Source organism: Anser cygnoides, chromosome Z (assembly GCF_040182565.1).
Source record: "Anser cygnoides isolate HZ-2024a breed goose chromosome Z, Taihu_goose_T2T_genome, whole genome shotgun sequence".
Taxonomy (NCBI): Eukaryota; Metazoa; Chordata; class Aves; order Anseriformes; family Anatidae; genus Anser; species Anser cygnoides.
This window is the reverse complement of record NC_089912.1, coordinates 25,642,707-25,665,968: the sequence shown is the minus strand read 5'-3', so window position 1 is coordinate 25,665,968 and position 23,262 is coordinate 25,642,707. Positions and strand designations below refer to the sequence as shown.

Below are 23,262 nucleotides of genomic sequence, written 5' to 3'. Positions count from 1 at the left end.
GTGGCCAGTTCCAGCTCTAGTTTTCCTGTATTGTTGGTTCACCACCATTAATACAGAGTATCTTTCTATGCAATACTACTATGCATATTGCCTTTCTTTCCATGGACTGCTGCATTTCAAATAATTATGTCAAGAATTTCTGTAAATGTTTGAGAACTAACCTGAACTTCTGAACACCACAAAGAGTGGTGTTCCTGCAATATGACCATGTGTTTCTCCTGTTTTTTACTTTAACATTATACATAGTGAATCAGACTGAAAATCCATATGCCATTGTTGAATGAAGTTCAGCTAAAAGCTAGTTTACTGCAGAAGGGCTATATTATAACTCTCTCAAATGCAAACAAGAGAAACTAAATACGGCTACAAAAATGTTTAAATACCTGCAGACTTTGGATCTTCCATTCTTTGCCTAATCTGAGAAGTCAAGCTCTGGATCAAGGAGTAGACCTTGTCACATGTCTTTACAGGATTTTTAATAACCTGCATTGATTTTATCAATGAGATGCTTCCAGATGGAGTAAGCTGCAATTTGAGATAAACACAAACTGATCAGATTCGAAAGAACGATAGAAATAAGATGGAATGTACTAAAGATTCCAAGAATCGGGCGAAAGGTATTCAGGTAGGTTGTTAGTAATTTTTGAAACAATTTCTCAATGATTTACACCCTTTGAGGAATTAAGAAAGAAAAATATATTGAAAGGTAATAGAATTTACTACAGATTCAAAGATGACAAATTCATAGAGTAACCACTTCCATATAATAAACATGAGCAGTTTCAGGAGTTCCTAAAACCCTCCTTTGTTTCAAGATATGAAAATTCGAAGGATGTTTAAGATCTGTATATACTTAGCAATCTTCCATAACTTTCGTTCAAGTAACTGTTGCATTTAAAAAACTTACCATAACTTTTATAAGAAACGTTATAGTTAGGCTACATGCCTCACAAAACACATCTTTCTCTATAGAGCACCCTTCTTAATATAACTGGAAGGAAGAACCAGGTACTTGGAAAAAAAAAATGATTCTTTCTGGTTTAGGTTTTTGTTTCTACGGGTCTGCAGCACACAAACACAGTCAAAAAAACCATTAAAGTGCATATATATTACAAGATGTCCTTCAGACCTGACTTAAACATAGAAACTGTAGAAGTTATGCATTATCACCATTAAGTTGGTGTCAGTATGGTGTCAGCCTATGTCCATGTACATAAGCCTTAGCCTCATTTTTTCAGAAAAGATCTACATAAACCAAAGTAGGAAAAAAACATTAAAAATAATTTAGCTATATAATATACATACGTATTTGCACTTTCCCCACTGTTTCCTCAAATGCATGGGATAATCTGGAAATAGAAAACTTCTACTCGCTACTTAATAGTAAGCAGTTCCTACCTTCCTATCATGACAAAGTATATCAATAAGAATAATGCTCTGGCACAGAAAAAGAAAAGGCATATTGTTTTTTCAAAGTGCAGGTAAGTGGAAAAAAAACCAGAAAAGATAGTATCACTTTTTAATCTCAAAGGTTAGTTACTTTCATAAAAGAATTTCAGAAGACTATTTTAGAAGAGAATGATATATAGTTTCAGTCTCTTTTCAAATCCCCTTTATAGTGAAAAGAAAGGTGCTAATAAAGAAAAAGAAATCTTTGAAACCTCGAACACTCTCTTTTCTCATAGTACTGCTGAATCCATTTTATGCAGTGATTTGGATGATTCTTTTAATCTACATGCTTAACTAAGTCCACATAGAGTAAATGTGTAATTAGTAAAATTATTTTTCAATAATTTGCTCTCAACACCTGTTAGAAAACATCAGCTTAATCTTAAACTTAAGAGATAACATTTGAGGGCTTGTTTTTTTACCTGTTATACCAGACAGGGTAAAGGCAATTGAAAGAGAAAAAAAAGCTTCTTAACTATAACAAATAGTACTTACATTTTAAACCATGAACAATTATGCGTCTTTTTGTACTACGTCAGCATTTTCTTTCACTGATTAGGAAGTATTCTACTGCTTTTCTGTATTTTAGTATTCTTCTAGTCAGTAAAAAGGCCTTGTAGGATGTAGGTAGTACATTTTGTAATATTACATACAGTCAAATTTACAATTAGAAAAAAAAGTATAATCTTTTGCATAATCAAAAAAAATAATCAAACAGTGAAGATGATTTACTAATGTAGTCCCTACCAACAAGTATATTCCTATTTCAAAGTCTGTAACTATTCTGATTACTCAAATTACAAGACAACCAGAAATACCTAATACCACAATTGCTACAGCTTCCTTTTTAGTTCAAAACTATTTGCAAACACATAAATGATTTTTCAAAATAGATACATAAAATTATTGTTTGTTAACTTAATACAAGTATTTGCTTGTCTACTTATTTCATTTCATTGAAAACTAATCATATTCTAACCTTATCATAGTCGTCAGCTGTAAATTCTCTGTCCCTCTGGAGAATTTCATGGAGCCTTGCTTTAACACGATGCTGACAGCTGCTTAAAGAATCACTGTCACTGTCCAACAGACCATTCATGTTAGCACTTTTTACCATCTGGACAAGAATAGGAGTCAGTTCACCCTCTAAGGCCAGTAGACCCTGAAGCAAATGATATAGTTAATCAGACAAACATGAGAAAGTAACAGTATCTTAAAAACAAACGATCAAAAACCCACTCAAAATACTAATTTAAATTCAAGATTGTATCATTTGCTTATGTACAAGACTTGGCGTGGAAACAACCCTCAAAGCACTGCCTTGATATGTAGGATTACTACAATCCATGCAACAGTGATGCTGACCTGCCATACAGCAGATCACCATCATGAGCTCAAGTAATCCTGGCATCTCAGAAGTGCCAACAGTGCTCCTGTGAGGCCACAGTTGTTCAGGCATTGGGTTGCAGGGAGTGCATGGTGCCTCTCCCTCAGGCTGGAAAGCAATAGTGGCCTGACTTGTGGGGGACATGGTCAGGGTCAGGTGCTGAGTTACCAGAGGAAGGCACTATGGGAAGAGACAGAATAGTATCTGGGAAGACAAACTGGACACACACAATATCTTTGCAGAGATCCTACAAAGCCCAAACCCTGTGTGGCATGGAACAACATTCAAAGAGTATAGTTGAACTACAGGTGGATGGAGACTTCCAAAATGGAGGCGGCTAGAAACTTTTGTGACTCTTCTGGCTACTGAAGGGTTCTGGGATAAGAAAGGAAATGGAGTGATGTCTCCTCAATCCTCTGATTGAGGAGAAAGCAGGACAGATAGATAAAATAACAATCATAGAATGGTTTAGGTTGGAAGTGACCTTAAAGCTCATCTAGTTCCAACCCCTTTGACATGGACAGGGTATACCTTCCACTAGAATCAAGCTGCTCAACACCCCATCCAATCTGGCTTTGGTTGGATGGGGCATCCACTACTTCTCTCGGCAACCTGTTCCAGTGCCTGTACAACAACACATGCAGGATGGAAACAAACAGGAAAAGAAATTCTGAACACTTGCAAAGGTTTAATTTTGCAAAGATGTTAGAGATGTTGCAGAATAGCTCACATGCATGGATCTCTGCTATAGCTACAGGCCGGGAAGGCAAGGAGGAAGAACTGGGTTCTATATAAAGGAGTGGCTTGACCACTGAGAGCTTTACTTTGGAATCTGTAACAAGAAAGCTGAGATGTTATGGGTAAGGATCAAAAGATCGTGCAAGAACATGGTGGGCCTCTGCTACAGACCACCCAACTAAAAGCAGAAAATAGATGAAGCCTTCTTAAGAAAAGTGAAGAATGTCTCCTGATTGCAGGTCCTGTTTTATATTGGGGCCTCTAATCCTGGATACCTCAATGCATGGGCAATATTGCAGGTGACAGGTGTTCCAGATACTGGAGATAATTCAGGACAATTCTGTGACATAGGATACTGATGAACTATCTAGCTGAGGCATTCTCCTCAACCTGTTTCTCAGATGTATCAGCAATGTGAAAGTCAATGGTTGCTTTGGTAATAGAAACCATGATATTGTGACAGATCCTTAGAGGATAAACAATTTTATTAGAAGCCATTCAGATGAGGAGACTTAAGCTCGTTCACACAATCCCATGGAAGAGTGTCCTGAAGGGCAAAGGTGCCCAGGACAGCTGCCTCTAAGGACAACCTCCTCAAAACACAAAAGCAGTGCATTCTGACATATGGAAAGTCGTATAGAAGGTCAGCATGGATTAAAAGGGAACACACAGAAGGTGAAGAAGTTAGGGATGGGTTACCTGGGAGGAAAAAAAAAAAAAAAAAAAAAGATTACTTGAGAATGAAGGAGTGGGATTAAAAACCTGGAGAGGCCATCCATCTTTGGAACTATTCAGAACTTGACTAGACACAGTCACGAGCAACCTCATTCAAGCTGATGCTGTTCTGTGTGGAGTTGGACTACAAGAACTACAGAGGCTTCTTCTAACTTAAACCACTCTAACACTCTGAATTATTATTGAAAATCATTCACCTAAGGAAGTCTTTATGTAAAGCTTGCACTGTCTGAGTTCTCTCACACAATTCAAAATCCGTATCACTGCAAGAAGGAAGTGAATCAATTATTAAGAAGTAGAAGTATTACAAATGCAAAAGGCTATTTGGAAGGAGCAGCAAAAGAGGAATTTGCCTAGAGCATGAGGAGGGGTAAAGGAACACTTTGGCAAACATTATAGATGTAGGAAGTTTTTCTAAACATTTTTCTATTACTAATTGCTTTAAATTCTTGTTTGTACTCAAAAAAACAAAAGTTCCTATTTCTTAAATCTCACCACAAAGTGTTTATTTCACACCAAAAATAATAATAAAAAATTTAATTACCTATGATACACAAAGTTGTGGTATTGCCACTACGTGTTACTTCCTCAGTAGCTATTTTGACAGGCCAAAAATTATAAAGTATCCTTGTAACAACTTTTAAAGGAATTATTTCTATTAATACCAAAAAATCACACTAGTCTATAGTTTTTACAAATTCCCATTTAAAAATTTCCAAAGTAGTTTATTATGTCCACATTTCTGATGGTTTTCAAACCCTCTCATTTCCTCTGTAAAGTTACAAATCAGTAAGAGAAAGATGGTCTCAATGTAAATATTGCTTTTTGAACTCCAGATCTTTTGATCCAAGTCACTGAAGTGACTGAAAATTGCACTTTTTGCTCATGGAAAATGAATACATTAACTCAAATCAGTTATAATGCTTTTACTCATCACATACAAAATTTTTCAAGAAACTGACAAAATTTCAGGATAATTTCAGGAAGTAAGCACTAAACAAATAAGCAAGGTACAAACAAAAAATGTTTCTCTACTATGGAGGTGATTACTGAAAAGGACTAAAGCATATTGCTCCAGTTCTTTAATGAAACCCTGTAAGCAACTGCTCAAAGAATTCTAATGCCTGGCACATTAATTGGAAACTTTTCCACCTATCACTAAACTATCTTTGAGAGCAAGCTTCTTTGGAAACACAGCCTCTGTGAACTATAACAACCCATAAATCTCCACCAAGTTTTAGAAGAAAAAAGTTTGAGACTATCAGCTTTTTTTTTTTTTTTTTTTAAACTGGAAGCTCACAATTTAACATGGTACCTTTGCAAAAGCTGCTGCAGTCATCTGAACTCGTCCCTCATCAGAGGCGTAGATTTTGAGATCGTGCCGATAAGTGCTATGTAATCTAAGTAAACCACATCCAGGAAATCCAGCATAATCTCCTACCAAACAAACAGATTGCTCAAACTCTCATTTTACACTTTATTATCCTCAAAAGGGATCTATGCCAATCAACACTTTTTTTTTTTTTGTTTTCTTTTTACCTTGTCCACCTGGATACATACACCTGAAAGCCCTTCCAAGCTCCTCTGCTTGAACCCTGCCTGCAGGGGTCAGTTCTCCTCCCCATTTTAGAACCAGAAGCAGGGATGGCTCATTTCTTCTATTATCTAATTGTACACAAAGAGAGGAGTTTAGTAGCAAAATATATTATAATTCCTTTCTTTTTTTGTCAAATAAGCAAAAATACCGGGACTACAAAGGGCTGCAGTAAATGACCTCTTCTGTATTAGGAACCTTTAATAGTTGTCTAAAATTAAAAAAATACTGAACTAGAGGATTAAACAGGTACTTAAACAGCAAAACCTGAAGTAGTTAAATTAGACAGAAAACATAAGTGAAAAATATTAAATAATAAATCCAAAACAAATATGAAATCGAGTCAGAAAATTAGAACAAATTGGATGTTAAATAACGAGTTATTACAGTCAACGAATACAGATTGAGGACCAGAAAATTCTTAGAAACATTTTAAAGTCAGCAGTAAACGATGAGTGGGATTTCCCCAACTTTCCCCCAAAGACACCATGTTTGATGAATCACTAAACCTTCTTAACCCCTACTTTTCTGTCACAGAAAAGCAATGTTGGAATACAAATTTACCTCATAAGTCTGTGTGCAATTCAGTAGATTAAGAGACTGGTAAGTAATTACCATCAATACAAACATCCATTTAAATCAACATATTGGTTCTTAACATCAAGACATATTATACCACTTGTCCTTTACTATGTAAATACACATGATATTAAGTTAACATTCATAGAAGTAATACTACACCTTCCTCTTCACTGGAAGTCTTTGGGCAACCATGAGGAAGATATGTTAATTGAACTTTGCGATTTATGCCTGAAAAATGCCCATACCTGAAGAAGGAACAAGAAGTGAGAGAGGAAAATGAAGAGTAAAAAAAAACACAACATTTTAAGTGTTTTCATGTACAAATCTAAACCTACTATGCTCCTGTAAACAGGATATCATAAAACTACACTGGTCTTTGATTTAAGTGTTTGACCACCTTTTAGCAAAGCAGTCTTAAAACAAACCGTATTCAACAAGCATGGAACGACTACAGAAATATCAAGCATTCTGGGATGAAACATTTACAAATATTATTATACAATACTTGTTCTCACCACATTGAACATAAAACTGAAAAAAAAAAACCACTGCCTATGCATTTGCAGGTTGCATGAATAGTTTATCTGTTTAATTGTTTTTCAGATTCATAACTACATGGGCTACCAGTATCTAGAATGTGATCTGGCAGTGCAGATGGCCACTGCTTTACTAGCCAAGGAAGTTCTCAAACAGAACTCAGTATCTTCATAAATTTCAAGAACAATTGTATTTGTCCCAATTTCTAAAAATTATCTGCTACCATTTAGAGTTCTGAGATCCCAACTCTATCAATCCTTGAAGACTTTTCCTCTTCTATTAAATATTTCAGACTTCATATACAAAATCATATTTGGAATCCTCCAAATTTGTTGTAAGTAGACAGTATACACAGTAAAAGCCTGCTACAGGCTCCAGACTTCATGCACTGCCAAGAGGCAGACCCTATACCCAGGTACCTATGCAAAAAAAAATAAAATTTGAGAGCAAAGAAACTAGTCCTTTCATGTAGGTAGTATACTGAGACACTAGGAAGATAGATAAACTGATTGTTTAAACAACAAATTCCATTAAAAATATACGGGGAAAACAGGAGCTCTGGTCTCCTTCAAGATGTCCTAATGCATGACATTCTTTCTTGCCCTTTCATGACAACCCAAGTGCTTCAATTAATATATCATTATGTATTTGATAACCACTAAAAATGAAGCAGTAACTGTGAAACAGGACTAACAGCAACACACATAGCATCTTGCTATACAGCCTGCAAATTAGACACTTACATTTCTAACACAGTCTTCAGCTGTTCAAGCTTTGCTTTACTTTCTTCAATTTCCGAATCATTGTTTTGCCCAAGTTCTACAAGGAGTTGCCTGGCTATGTCAAGCACTTCCTAAAGAAAGCAAATAAAGAACTAACTTAAAATAATATTCTAGTTATAAAACACCAAAGCAAGAAAATAAAGACATACTTGCCTGCAACTGTTTTGGTTTTTTCAGTTTTAGTTTTCCAGATTTATATCCATCACATTTTTCAAAGAGATCAAAAAATCTTTAGGAGAAAGAACATTGATTAAAAAACACATTTAATAAGTTAAAATATTACTTGAACAAGTGGCTTTTAAACTTAAAGCAGCCTGAAATTAACAACTTTATTTGAAAAGCATGTTAAAAATCTGAAGTCCAGAGCTCAAGCCAACCTTTATTCAAAACCCATTTCTCAAGAATATCTTCAACATATTAGAGAAATTTGAGTACAAAAAACATTTTCTTATTCACTTACTAATTGATAAGAAAGGGAATAAATTCTATATATCAAATGGCATAATATTTGAATATACAGCTATGTGTATTCTTAGCCTTCAAGAATAATCCTCAACAGAAGTAGAAAATATAAAAAAATGAGCAGTAATACACCTTTACTGCAAGTTTCTGTGAACACGTGACTCTAGTCCCAACACAAATAAGTATGTTTTATTGAAACTGCACCTATTTCTAGACACTTTATGAATGCTAATTTAAAGATAGTATCAACCAGAAATAAACACTAATAAAACTTTGACAAAAGACAAAAAGGTGGTGGAGTAAGTTAACAGTTGACACGAGAACAGTAAGATAAAGAGAAAGCCAGAAGTCATAGTCAAATGGTGAAACAGAAATATTCTCTTCTGATTATGAATAAAGACATTTATAGAGATAAATGCATGTTCATTAAAATCACACAGGGCTGTTTACAAGGCACAGAATGTGATGAAGGAAGTCTGCACAATTCATTTGGCAGTCTTATTAGAAAGAGATGCATGATTGTTAATTAGCTGGAAAGACATCAGTTACATTAAAAGAGAAAAAAATGAACAAAAAATAACTCCTGATGTAATTTCTGCTTAAATTCATTGCTTGCACATCCTCAAGAAATGAGCTTTACTCTAAATTCAAACTATTTTTTTAAATCAAAATTCAACTTACTTCTGATGTTTTACTTCCATTTTCATTTTCTGTTTTGGTGTTCGGTCCCCATGACGTATTACAGCAATAACACATCTAAGCTCCATCCTAAAATTTTAAAGGAGTTATATTTCACAATTCTATATGTGAGTAGTTTTTATTTATTATTAAAACCACCAAGAATCAAACAAAATTGTCATTATCTGGCACAACTACAGGAGTGACAGAAGGATATGCAAGAATATAAGGTTAACTGAAAATGACGTGAAGTATAAAATTTAAATATTGATTTTAAGACTTGAGTAACCACTTGGGTAATATTTATTTTAAGTAGTTTTTAAAATGATTTTGAGGTTCATTAAATGAGAGAGCATGTTTATTAGAAGCGCATATTAAGTTGGTGCTGGAACAAGGATTAGCAGTGAAGGAGGCTATGCACAGAAAACACTACACTTGAAAATCTGCTGTTCTATACTCAGCTTGACTAAGGATCAGAAACTCTGATTGCTGGCATAGAAATTGTGATTTCTTCCTTGTTTTCATCACACAAAACAAGCGTTCATAGGCCAAAGTGGGAAAACCTTGTGAAGAGAAAAAAATTCACACAAAAGTTACATTAGGGTTGTACACAATTCAGGCATAGCTACTATTCTCTTACATTGTTCCAGAGGTGGTTGGCACAATAGGGATGTCTTCTGCTTCCAAAGGAATTGACCATGGTATCTGAAACTGGGGAGCAAGTTCTCTCATTATGATATTTCTAAAAAGGGTTTAAAAAGAAAACAACACTAAGTTTAAAAAAAAGCTTGTAAATGTAGCAAACAAGATCCAAAACAAATATATTTATGTGCACGTACTTTTCTAGATGTGATTCTAGAGTATTATTGACCTTAAGTCTCTAAATACATATTTTTCTTTTAATTTTATTAAAAAAAAAAAAAACAACAATTTAAAGCTACTATAACTGCTATAGAGACAACACTAGCCTAACAGCCCAGGATACATAAGGAACTTCAGTCTTTGAACTCCAGTTCCTACAAGAATTCCTTGGATATGACTTGGTCTGGTTCATTTAAATATTCAGATATCTGGCTATTATCTAAATAAAAGTCCCTGAAAATCAGAAAGCCATTCTAACCCAAGAGTTAGTAGTAGCTTTAGTGGTAATTTCATTTCTCAAAAATTTCATTGGTAAGCCTGGAAAAACCTATAAAGGTCATAACTACAAAATGGTAACACTGCATAGAGAAGGTTATTCGATCTTGATAATGTTCTATTGCCCAAGTATTTCGACAAAATATAGTGAACCTCAAACTGATATCTACATTAAAAAGCAGTAACATCAAAAGAAAAAGTGCACCTTGAATTAGCACAATCCCAGATTTCATTTCTAAAAAGCGAGGAAAAAAAGTCTGCCATTTACTTCTCACTGTATCGTATTACAACTCCCTGCATGCACAAGGAAAAAACTCTAAGATAACTTTTTTTTTTTTCAGAGAATTCAACATCTACAGCAACTTGAAATTGTTACACCTTCTTTTGCTCCCAGTGCAACAGATAAATGCTTCTCTACTTGAAAAAAATCTCAAATACCTTTAGAACTTTAATGCTGCTTTTGAAGTACTTAGCTTCCAGTGTTTGCAAAACACTCTGACTCAGGTGTTTTGGATGATTTTACAAATAAGGAATTAATTTAGGGCTTATTTAGAGATTTATTAAATATGTTACTTATTTAATTTAACATTTAATTTTAAGTAATTATTTAGGAATAAGGAGTAAGTAGTACATAGGCTATAGTTACATACAATAGGCAGAACTCCTGAAGTAAATCAATAAACTCTTACCCCAGTATCTTAGCACAATCATCATAGTATTTCATGGAGTTTTTCACAAAACTGAAGCCATTCACATCACAGACATATGACTGTCCATTAGCACGCAGCAAATCAAAGCCACAAACTGTTTGCTGTTTTTAAGAAAAAGAGTTCGAGTTATTGATCATCTTCCTTAGGTTTTCTTATTCTAAATACATTTTAACATGTTATTCACCTAGAAGCATGACAAAAATAACAGATTTGATTTTTCATATCTTTTGCCAGTTCCATGTTAGGTTCACTCATGATATGCAAACATCTTCCTACTTATTAACTTTATACCCTCAACTTGACTTTAGCCTTCCTACATATCCTTAGCAAAATCAGTATTGTCAAGTTCACTTATGCACTATATTAACTTTCAAAACCTACAGCTTAAATAACAATGGCAAATTCCCCTTCTGACTGTGGACTTTCCTGCTACACACTGTTTTTATGGATGGCACACAAGAAATGATAAAGCATCAATGAAAATATTATTGTCCAAATTTGAATTTGACAGGATAGTTTTGATACAGACACAGTACTGACACTGTTAGCATAGGACCCTGAGCGATATTTCAACAGAGCTCAAAGCCCTTTTGCAAGGTGACAGCTGTTCACACCCTCCAGAGTACTATCATAGTTACAAGTTATGACAAAGACTGAAAGACAACCTTTCTATAAGAAGGGTGAAGGGAGAGTAAGAGACTGAATGATGTTTTAACAAAAGAAACTTAAAATTACTCAAAAATAGAGAATATCAAACACTTAAAATAAAGAAACACTATGTCAATGCCAAATTAGCATTTATTTGGACCCAGTGTAAACAATAGGTAAATAAGAGTTACAAAAACTTTACTAGTGAAGTTGTATTTCCCTAACTAGAAACCATTAACCAAATGTGGGAACATATTATGCATAGAACAGATACATTGTGAACTAGCAACGCACAAGAGTAACATGTGAGGAAATATACACAAAGCTCATGCAACATAAGTAGCCCTCCAAACTTGTTAATGCATTAAAAGAAGAATTCTTATACACAAAAAAGCGTGAATGTGGAAGTTCAACTTCTCACCTTCTGCACAAAGCCTACAATATACCCTATTATGGATGCAGAGCATACAATATCACCACTGACTCTACACATTTAAAGTCTACACAAGTTTCAAGTAGTAAACAATTAATTAGCACTAAATGTTTGATCAGATAGGAAAGTAATCAGCTTACCTTGAAGGCAAGGCATACTTTCCAAGCAATTAACTTCTCTCTTGCATTCAGGATGACTGGATACCTTACTTCTTTTCCTTCACTGTCTCGTTCTACCTTGCCATCCAGAGCTGGAGATTTCCGGGCTTCAGCGTGAGCGTAGTCTGGACCTACTGTGTACACCTTTATTGAAAAACAGGAACTCTTGATTTATTGTAATTTAGTTACACTAAGTGTATCCATGCATCTTACTAAATTTATCTCAAATGTGATAATCACTGCAATCACACTGTTGCTGCTTGAGTAGGGGGTTAGACCAGATGACCTTCAGAGGTCCCTTCCAACCTCAGCCATTCTGTGATTCTGTGAAGATACTAGCAGCTGTCATCACTAATTTTGCTCTGAAGTACCTTCCTCAATGGCACAGCATTCAGTGAGCATCTGTTATTTACTGACCTCCTAGGATGAAGCTGAAGCACAAATGAAGAAAATAAATCATAACATTTAAAGGATAAAAATGAATTCCTTAATTATGGCAACACAGAGGCAAAGAAGAACATTTTCATCTCCAAAACATCTGCAGAACTTGGACAGCAGATTAATTCAAGAATGATTTGAGTTTGGTTGATTGTGGAAACCTGACTGCAGGACTAAGTGATTCTCGTTATTAAAAAATATTCTCATATTTTAGGCAAGACTGAACAAAGCAATATTCTTCCCAGTTTTAACATTACAAGACAGGGGCTTTAGAGAATGAGTGTGCTAACTACCGTTTCAATTTTAATGCTCACTGCAAGCAAGTACTGGGTCCTGTACTAGAAGAGACTTGTCAACAGCTCTCAGTAAATGGGACACTGTCACTTGACTTGAAAACAAGACTGTTCTGTTTTAGCTGAGTACTTTTTTTTTTTGGTCAAAACTTTTGATAGCAAATACTGCCGAGCATTATAACTGTTTTTGAACAGAACTGAAGAAAGCTGTCATAAGAACTTTCATACTATCTTGACACCTTCTTAGTTCTTATGAAATAGAATAACGCCTGGTTTAATCAAAGAAACTGCACTAGCTGTGACTCTCCTCTTGCATGAAGGTTAGAAGTCTACACTGACATACCTGTTCCATACCTGTAGCTTCAATGATTTGGGATTGTAAAGTGATATTGAAAGTATGCTAGACATGGCTAGTCTCTAGTGGGTTTTTGCTTCTCTTTAAATTTAAGGGGGCATCTGCAGGCTTCCTTAGATAGCTTTCAGATGCAGTTGTGCAGGACACCATTTGAAAAAAAGAAGATAACAAATATGTCTTAGATAGCTATTCTAAGACATGGCTTATTATCAACATACTCTACGACCTGAATGTGCATCTCCTGTGTGAATGATGAATGTAATACTTCAGCTACTAGAAAGCTGAGATTAGAATACAGACGACAGAAATGTCAGATATAAGGTCAATTCAGGTAAGTGGCTGAGTTGGGTAAAACTGCCTAATATAAGGTTGACATTCTTGTTAGTTGAAGAAAATCCATTATTTATACGGAGCATTTAAGTCCACGGATGCTGTTTGATATCTACAGTACAATAATAGTCAACACTCCCCACCCCTCAAGTCATACGTGTCCCTTCAGGTTGCTATAAACTCTTCTTTTTAAAAACGCGTTGCAGAAGTCTCTTACACAGAATTCTGTAAACTCAGATTAACCTCCTGCAAAGTGTTACACCATATGAAGAATATAGCTTATGAAAGTAGAAAAGCTTAAAAAAAAGAATTGGGGGAATTTGCTTAAGAACATAAAAACAACATTCTCCTCATGTATCTCCAAGTGGAAGAAGTTGACTGCAATTGATAAAAAGGCCTTTTTGGCCTAAGACTGAATTAGATCTTACACTCTGACTTCCACTTTTTGTCTAAATACGTTGATCTCATGCATATGAGAAAGTTTTTGTTTTATTTGTTCAGTGATGGTCTTAAAATAGCCTGAATTAACACAAAGCAAGCAATCTCCATAGATCTCCAATCTCTATAGATAACATTTATTCTGTTACTGCTTTCTATTAAATCACTCTTTTATGGTGCCTAATCTTAGTATCTGTTAAGAAAATAAATGAACAAAAGAGTAAAAACAATTACAGGTGAGATCAATGTATTACTTTTCCAACTTTATATAATTTTAGTAAGTTACTTTTGTTTATGAATTAGAGGATTTTCTTATTCGGTAAAAACATATTTCAGCTACAAATTTAGTATTATTTTTAAATATTCAGACAAAAAATCTAGGTAACATCTATTGGTTTACACAGGGAAGTACATACTGTTCTAACATTAACACAAAAAGCAAAGACAATGTGCCAGGTGATAAGCTTCCTGCACTTGATTCTAACAACGTATGCTAAACTTCTTTATATCACAACTATCGTGTTTAGCTAGAAAAAAATTACATTCTTTTCTTATGAACTGTATTAACACTTTATTAAAATTAATCCTCAACACAATGATACACTTTCATCTTTAAAACTGACAAAATCTTGAAGCACTTGATTGTTCTAAATATAAATCAGAACACGCAGTTGTCATACCTTCACATCAGTGCCATCTGTAGGCATAAATTCCTCATAAATATAGGAGCCTGTTTTTCTCACACTGCTTTCAGGGGAATAAACACTGCTTCGGCTGCCAATCTGAAATGAACATTTTTCTATTAATAAACTCATAGGCTACTACTTGAGAAACTGTAAAAATCCTTAAAATACCATACCTCTACTAAGAAAACATTTCCTGTACCAAACAAAGAAAGTAGATTTTGATCATTCCCAAATGCACTGACAGTGTATACTTTTATCTTTAAGAATTGGCACTTGCTGACCATCTACTGAAAGGAACATTCATTCTTTAAGTTTTCCTGAAATGTACTTCTCTGACCTGCCTTATTGCACTATTCTTATGCAGGCAGGTCACGACAAAACAAGTCTAGAGACCAGGAGAGAACTACTCTGCAATTCTGTTGGACATCTACAGCTTAAAAAAGAACAACAAAAGGGGGGGGTGGGGGAGGGGGAGGGTCTATATTTTTGCTTTCATGTTCCACATGAATTAAGTTTGTCTTTTATAAAGTCATTAAAACACAACTAAGCATAGAGTCACTTAGCAAGATGGAATTTCTGTAGTCTTAGCATACTATCCTCACCTTTCGAAAAAGCCTTTGGCTTCCACCCCCAGCAGATGTTGGATAATAAATGTAAACATTGTGGTCCTCAGCACTAACTGGCTTTTCTACAAAAGGCTTTTGGAAAATTTCCCCATTCACTTCCACATGATCTTCTCCTTCAATCAAGTTGCATTCTGAAGAAACAATGCAAACAACAGATGTAATAATATTTTCATGGAACTAAATTATTAGAGATTTAGAGGTTGAAATAAAAAGACTACCATGAATCTTTGGTTCACTGATTTGTTATTGATGAACAAAGAATTGATCATCATTTGTTGAATGTCTGCTGTACCAAATCTATATTGTGTTACATTAATAATATGTCCAGGCTTTCTGTAGATTTCTACATCGGACAGGAAATGGTCTCCTACAGAAATTGAATGTGACGTATTTTTTGAAAATGTTTTTAAGACAGGGAGTAGGGCTATATGTTGGGCTTACATAGCAAAGTTTTGGTAGCAAGGTGAGGCTGTGGGGGTGACCTCTGCAAGAAGAGCCCAACAGCTGGCTCATGTTAGATCAGCACCAGCTCCAGCCAGCTCCAAAAGGGACCTGCCACTGGCCAGAGCTGCATCAACAAGTAACACTGGTTGCACCTCTGTGAAAGCTGATTTAAGGAAGAAAAACTGCTGTGCGACAGCAGCTGGGAAAGAGGAGTGAGAAAACGTGAGAGAACCAGCCCTGCAGACCCTAAGGTCAGTGCAGAAGGAGGGCAAGAGGTGTTTCAGGCACAGAGCAGAAGTTCCCCTGTGGCCTGTGGAGGAAGAGGATGGAGCTGGGTGGAGCAGGCTGTCCCCCTGCAGCCCATGGGTCCCACATGGAGCAGATCTCCACGCTGCAGGCCCCCCCGTGGAGGAGCCCCCGGTGGAGCAGGTGGACATGGCCTGGAGGAGGCTGCGGCCCATGGAGAGCCCCCGGTGTAGCAGGTGGATATGGCCTGGAGGAGGCTGCGGCCCATGGAGAGCCCCCGCAGGAGCAGGCCCCAGGCCGGAGCTGCAGCCCGTGGACAGGAGCCCACGCAGGAGCAGGGGGCCTGGGGGGAGCTGCCGCCCACCCGTGGGGGACCCGTGCTGGAGCAGTTTGCTCCTGGGGGATGGATGGACCCCGTGGTACAGAGCCATGTGGGAGCAGCTCTTGAAGAGCTGCTGCCGGTGGGCAGCCCCTACAGGCTCAGTTTGGGAAGGACGGCATCCCGTGGGAGGGACCCCACGTGGAGCAGGCGCAGGGAGTGACCATGAAGGAGCAGCGGAGACGAAGTGCTGTAGACTGACTGCAGCCCCCAGTCCCCTGTGCCACCTGGGGGGAGGAGGTAGAAGAGAGCGGATGGGAAGAAGGTGTTTTTGGTTTGCTTTTAGTTCTCAGCGCTCTGGCCTGCTCGTGATAGGCAATAAATTGTATTAATCTCCATGTCCAGAGTTTGTTTTGCCTGTGCCTGTATTTGACGAGTGATCTCCCCATCCTTATGTCAAATCATGAGCCTTTTTTACATCATATTTTCTCCACCTATTCTTACAAGGAGGAGTGAGAGAACAGCATGGTGGATCTTGGCTGCACATCAGCATGAAAACACAACATGCTGTTTGTCTCTTTCTGCAGTGACCTTCTTTGAAACATCAGAGGTAGGGTAGTTGGACAGTGAACGCTGTGTGGTATCAAATGCAATACTACTTTTAATAGGCTAAGAATTGGCTCAGTGTCTGACTGAAGCACCTTTCACAGATGACAGATCTCTGGAACGAGGGTTTGGGAATCCTTCCACTACTGGTTGTCTGCATGCAGCAGCCTTGACTATTGCAGCACAAGTCCTTTTCCCCCACGATTAAGGAGAGATTTTTCACCAAAATTTCTCTACCCCTTAAAAGTTACACCATGGGAATGCCTCAATTATCTCTACTGTTTATTTGTTAAGTTTATGTCTTGACCTGTCATTGTAATCTCTATTTTTGCTGAAAGTTTTCCTTTTAGGAGAAAAAGCTCTTACATATGTTTTCAAGTGCAGAAAAAAAATTTAATTGCAATTGATATTCTGAGCAGATTATCTGCAGATCTGTCTGGACTACATCCCTTTTATATGGTTGCTAGTACTTTGTATGGATTCATCAAAGGAAATTCCTGACTCAGCATTCTGATCTCCTTCTACGATAAGGGATCTCCTTCTGTGATAAGGTGACCTGCTTGGTAGATGAATGGAAGGCAGGAGATGTAATCTTTCTAGATTTCATCCCTCACAGCATCCTTCTGGACAAGTCGTTCACATGATGCTGGCTGATGAACTGGTTCAGTGGTAGAGCTCAGCAGGTTGTAGTGAATGGAGGTACACCTGGCTGACTGCAGGTCACCAGAGGTGTTCTCTATGGCTCAGTTTTAGGGCCTGTCCTATTTAACATTTTTATCAATGACACAGATGCAGGAGTAGAACGTATCCTCAGCAAGTTTTCTGATGACATGAAACTAGGAGATTCTGTTGAGTCCCTGGAGAGATGGGAGGCCTTGCAGAGGGATCTACATAGATGGGAGCTCTGCACGATTAGCAAAGGCATGAGGTTCAACAAAGGAACATGCCGGGTTACACACAGGTACAGACTGGGCGACGAGTGGCTGGAGAGCAGCTCAGCAGAAAGGAACTTGGGGGTGCTTGTAATGACAGGCTTAACATGGACCAGCAGCATGCTCTGGCAGCCAAGAGAGAAAACTGCATTGTGGGGTGTATTAAACACAGCATTGCCAGCAGGCTGAAAGAGGTGATGCTCCCACTACATTTAGCATTGGTGCAGCCTCACCTTGAGTACTCTGCACGGTTCTGGACTCCAAAATATGAAAAGGATGTTAAGATCTTTGAAATCAACCAGAGGAGGGCAACAAAGCTGGTAAAAGGTCTGGAAGGCATGTCCAATGAGAAGAGGCTAAGGACACTTGGGTTGTCTAGTCTGGAGAAAAGGAGGCCAAGAGGTGACCTCACGGCTCTCTGCAACTTCCTGAGGAAGGGAAGTGGAGAGGAAGGTGTTGGTCACTGCTCCCTGGGAACCAAAGACAGGAGCATGGGAACAGCACAAAACTGAGCCAGGTGGTTCAGACTGGACATTATGAAAAATATATTTACTGTGAGGGTGGTCAAACACTGAAACAGGCTTTCTAGAGAAGTGGTTGATGCCCCATGTCTGTCAGTGTTCAAGAGGCATTTGGATAAGGCTGTCAATAAAATGCTTTAGCATTTGGTTAGCCTTGAAGTGGTCAGGCAGTTGGCTAGATGATCTGTTTTACTAATGAGAAGATTCAACAGCCTGAGTTGCTTCTGCCAGCATTACTTTCCTGAAAACTGAAATTACTGCTCATTGTAGTAATATAAGTTCACAAATGCTGCTCTCCTTGGTGACATATTTGTATCTCAGTGTGAGTTTGAAGACCCTCACATTCTAGTTGGTCTATATAGGCTCTAAGAGGATTGTGAGCCCAGAATTCAGAGCCGTGCTTTTCAGATGCATACTTGTATTGGTTTTGGCAGGGATGGAGCTAATATTCTTCATGGAAGCTCATATGAGGCTACGTTTTAGATTTGTGATCAAAATCAAAACAATGTTGCTAAGACATGTATGTTTGAGATACAGCTGAACAGTGCTTGCACAGTGTTAAGGCTTTTTTGGCATCTCACGCTACCCTGTCAGCAAGTAGGAGTTAACCCACAACAAACTTTAACTAAATACCAGATGAGAAACCAACCTCTGAGCCAATGAATTAATTCTCTAGGAAGTGAAATTCATCTTTCTGCTATGTATCTACTGCTCTCCAGTGGAAACAGAGACATCAGTGGTTAATATATTTGTCATAATTTTTTTACCTTGTGGATTGTTTGGATCACGGTTCAGAACTGCATAACGAGGAAGCAAAATGCCTTCAGCTTTAAGAATACCATACACTTCCCTCCTAGAAGAAAAGAACAAAAGTTCCATAGTATGACAGCAAATCCTGACAGGATTTGTATTTTACAGTCCATGAGTAAGGAAGGAGGAAAATATATAATTTTTTTTTTCCTACAAAAACCACATGTAAGATTACACATATTATTATACAGTAATATGCATATTCTCTACTTATGAATATAATACTTTAAGGCTCACTGACACAGTGGTACCTTTGCAGTGACTGCATCAGTATCAACAAAAGTGTCATTTGCTATACCAATTCTGTCCTCTCCTCTCAGGTAGGGTAAAAGCAATTTGGGCAGAACAATTCTCTTGTTAAATGATTTTAACAGTGAAGAAGGACTGCAAAAGTTTATACATGACAGCAACTAAAGGAATCCAAAATAGCAAGTCTGCTCACTGTTCAGAGGCTCCGATGCTTATGTATTTTGTTCATTATTGTTAATGTTTGCTATACATGATTGCAGTCACAAAAAAAAAATAATTGCTTTGAATGACCACATGATCTTTGGATACCAACAACTCCCAGAAGTTTCCACTGAACAGAAAAAAAATCCTTAAGTAAGCTACACGAATTCTACAGTTATGGAAAGCCATGTGATTGCTATACATACCTCTGCTATACTTATTTTCTAGACCTTAAGCTATTTATTTGTGAAACAGCTAGCAAATGTATTACCCAATTACTACCTTGGTACATCTTCAGAGCTATCAATATAAAATCAGTAAAACGAAAAACACACCTAAATACATATCACAGAAAACTATTAAGACATTAATAAAACAAAATTCACTGTAATTTTATTTAGAGTACTGTACAATAAATTGGAACTGGTGCTATGCAATGCTAACAGATCCTCACTGTCTGACTGAAAAGTAATTTGTTCTTTAAAGGTAGTTAATCATTACTTACCGGTCTTGTATGTGATACTGCATATTCAAGTCATTGATTATGAACGGATTCCTGAGTTTTGCATAGGCAACTGCTTTGTCCAGTGGAAATCCTAAAATGTTTGTTTAAAGAAAAATAAATTAAAACTGTAAGACACAACACCAGTAAGCAGTTTGGAATGTGCTTTTTCAAACTTCAGATACAAACAGACATGGCTTAAGTGAGAGGATGTTCCCTCTCTCTGCTACAGACACATAACATCTGCTTAAGACAATCATAAAACTGTAACCTGATTTCAGTGTACACTGTCAAAAGTAGTGGTTATCTCCTGTTCCATCTCCACACTCCACATTCCCTCCACTTCCTTAGAGACAGAACTAAGTCTTCTATTGCTTCTGCCTGAAGATATGTTTTTTAACTTCAGTCCAGTCACTGAACAGTCCCACAAAACCCCCCTACATATTAGAAATAAACAAACACATGGCAAGAGATCCAACAGTCCCACTGGGAAAGGAGCATGACTTTACAGTTATTGGACCAAGTAAGCATTAGTTCAATGCTTACCATTTCCACTGGCTCCACAAATATTTGCCAATGGAGTAACTATTTTAAATACCAAGTGAGACAGGATTTTCTCAAGCTATTAAAACAGTATCATTTTAAAAGCTTGTATTTTTAAAGTCAGTTGTATTACATTAAACAAGACAAAGGAATGGCTTCCTAGGACAATCCAATGAAACAAAAAGCAAGGCAGAAAAAAAGTTAATAAACACTCAAATTGGAGAAAGTATTTAGATGTCAAAATATTTCTGGTATTATTAAAAGATTTACCTTTAGAATGAAAAGAAATGAGACAGTCACATAAAGGCCAGTTTTCTACTGGCTCATTCAAAATAACATCCTCTTCAAATATTATAACAGTTATGTACTTAAACATGGAGAGGCGTTCAAGAATTTCTTTCATTGGTTTGGACTTAGATTTCTTAGCCATTGAACATATCCCAACTGCAATTTGTCTTTCTGGTGGCTGAAGAGGGGGGGAAAAACAATTATTTTAAATATTCTCAGAATGTAATAGGTGTTTTAGCAGCATAATATCACAGTAGACATTTTCTGATAAAATTTATCTGTTAACTCTAATTCAGTTTTCAGTCAGGTAAATATCTAGCAGGTACCAAATTGCAGCATGCCACTGCACTTGTGAAATATGTTTCATGAAATTAAACTGTCTAACAGCACTATACTACTTTTTGTGAGTATTGTATCAGGAGCACATACACAGAAGAAAAATTATATCATAAATGTCTGAAATCTTGCTTATAACTTTCTGTGAAATTAACCAGCAATAAATTTTTAAACTGTATAATTTTTCAACATCTAGTAATCACAAGGCTTCTCACCTTGTTACCTAATATTAGAAGTGAATTATGCTAAGAAAAACTAATTAAACAAAATATTACTCTAGATTTCTGAGTGAAACTGTCTATGCACAAAGTAAGTTTTCTTGTGTATAGTCTATATATTTTCTTTCATGTAATGAGCCTTTAAAAATTTTATTTCCCACTAAACAGTCAATCTGCTCCTCTGTTTAAAAAGAAACAAACAAAACTGAAAAATCATTTATTTCAAGTTACCATTCTTTTAAAAGGTAGCCAATCACATTCCCTCACTGAAATATACTGAGTGCACTGCACAGCCTGAGCTACTAAATTTTCAGTACTTCTTTGCATTTCCCAGCCACTTTTAATTATGGTCAAGTGTTCTGCTACCACTTCCTTGCATTTAAATTTCCTAGGCACACTAGCAGTCAGTGAAAATTTAACATAATTCCCTAAAGTGGAATGTTGCAGAGTAAGAAGAATAACAAAATATTACCAAAAAAAAAAAAAGGTATGACATGGTAACTCATACACAATAACATTAGGAGTTTGTCATAAGAAATGGTAATACAATCCAGTACACTCTGCAAATATATTAAACTAAGCTATAACGTAAGATTAATTTAGCATGCACTTTCTATACACCAAGGTAAAGAATAAGAATAAAAACATGTTGGATCTTAATGAAAACAACAGTAAGATGAAAAAGAAATCTGAGTTTCAGTTTGAACAGGCTCTTCAAAGGTAACTCTACAGCAGTTGACAACATACACAAAATAAAAGCTCTCCATCTATTTTTGCTATTAGTTATACAAATAAAAATAATAGAGGCTTAGGCTATCAAGTTCTGTCCCAGAACCAAATCATGCCTGCAAAGCTTGGCTGCCCTGGTACAGCACATCCACTTTCAAATCCAAGGTAGACCTACTTTTCAAGTGTGCTGCAATTCTAAACATAACCGATAGATCATTGTCTGAATATGAACAGGCGTTTCCCATTTCAGAACACCATTTCAATATTATACTTTTCTGATTCAACATCACTTCAAAATAAAATAATGCTAGAGAACATACAGTATAGTACATACATGTCCCTACAGTACATACAGAATCATATTCTTCCTCCTCTTCTTCCCCATGGTCATAAAAGTGTTCATAATCCGTAGATCTGGCTGAATCCAATAATTCTTCCCCATCTTCTCCACCCACGAAGAATCTAGGAGGATCATTCTCTGTTGCGCTAACAGACATGATTACAAGATCTACAGAGAATTACGTAGAGACTGCAGCCACTTTGGCAGCTGAGATACTGGGCATGTTTCCCAGTGAGTTGGGAGCACAGAAGTCCCGTACTTGTTGATGCTGCTTGAGCAGTGCTGCCACTGTGATGACGTCAACCAGACACTGTTTAACTGGTATCACTTGCTCATTACTGGTTTGCGCTGTTGCTCCAAGAGACCCACAACAGGCTACTGCTTCCCTGAGATGACAGAACAATTTTTTAACCTACAAAAAAATATTAAAAAAATCCAAATAAACATCAACAACAAGAAACAAACAAAAAAAAAACAAAAAACAAAAAACAAAACCCACACTTGAGAAAGACACATAAAAATAAACCCCTCATTTAGAAAACGCATTTGAACATCTATATATCTCTGAGAAGAGCATCAGAAATAAAACACTACAGAGTACACAGACTACACTTTTATACGTATGTTTAGAGCAAGGGTAATACTTTCAAGGTATTTTCAAACTACTGACTCACACTTTAAAATGAGACAATATAACTCAGGAGAGTAAAACTGTCAAATGCATTTTTCTACCTTAAGAATGGTAAAGTACAGACCATATATTTTATACAACAGATGAAAGA

General features: G+C 36.6%; 1 protein-coding gene across 15 annotated transcripts in view; it reads right to left on the bottom strand.

Moving 5' to 3' along the window:
• Window positions 1-23,262, bottom strand: part of PPIP5K2 (diphosphoinositol pentakisphosphate kinase 2) — a 52,516-nt gene that overhangs the window by 20,133 nt on the left and 9,121 nt on the right. For 14 of the 15 annotated variants that reach the window (XM_066988460.1, XM_066988459.1, XM_066988463.1 and 11 more), the window contains exons 2-18: window positions 22,494-22,892; window positions 20,840-21,035; window positions 20,030-20,120; window positions 19,032-19,117; window positions 15,173-15,327; window positions 14,565-14,666; window positions 12,013-12,174; window positions 10,771-10,892; window positions 9,585-9,686; window positions 8,948-9,034; window positions 7,954-8,033; window positions 7,766-7,871; window positions 6,645-6,730; window positions 5,849-5,974; window positions 5,625-5,746; window positions 2,429-2,611; window positions 384-525 (exon numbers count right to left, since the gene is read on the bottom strand). In XM_066988460.1, coding sequence (XP_066844561.1) covers window positions 384-525; window positions 2,429-2,611; window positions 5,625-5,746; window positions 5,849-5,974; window positions 6,645-6,730; window positions 7,766-7,871; window positions 7,954-8,033; window positions 8,948-9,034; window positions 9,585-9,686; window positions 10,771-10,892; window positions 12,013-12,174; window positions 14,565-14,666; window positions 15,173-15,327; window positions 19,032-19,117; window positions 20,030-20,120; window positions 20,840-21,035; window positions 22,494-22,637 — 2,092 coding nt within the window. In that variant the 5' untranslated portion in view covers window positions 22,638-22,892. Of the gene's footprint in view, window positions 1-383; window positions 526-2,428; window positions 2,612-5,624; window positions 5,747-5,848; window positions 5,975-6,644; window positions 6,731-7,765; window positions 7,872-7,953; window positions 8,034-8,947; window positions 9,035-9,584; window positions 9,687-10,770; window positions 10,893-12,012; window positions 12,175-14,564; window positions 14,667-15,172; window positions 15,328-19,031; window positions 19,118-20,029; window positions 20,121-20,839; window positions 21,036-22,474; window positions 22,893-23,262 lie in introns of those variants that run through there. The other variant, XM_066988468.1, reaches the window with a different exon arrangement.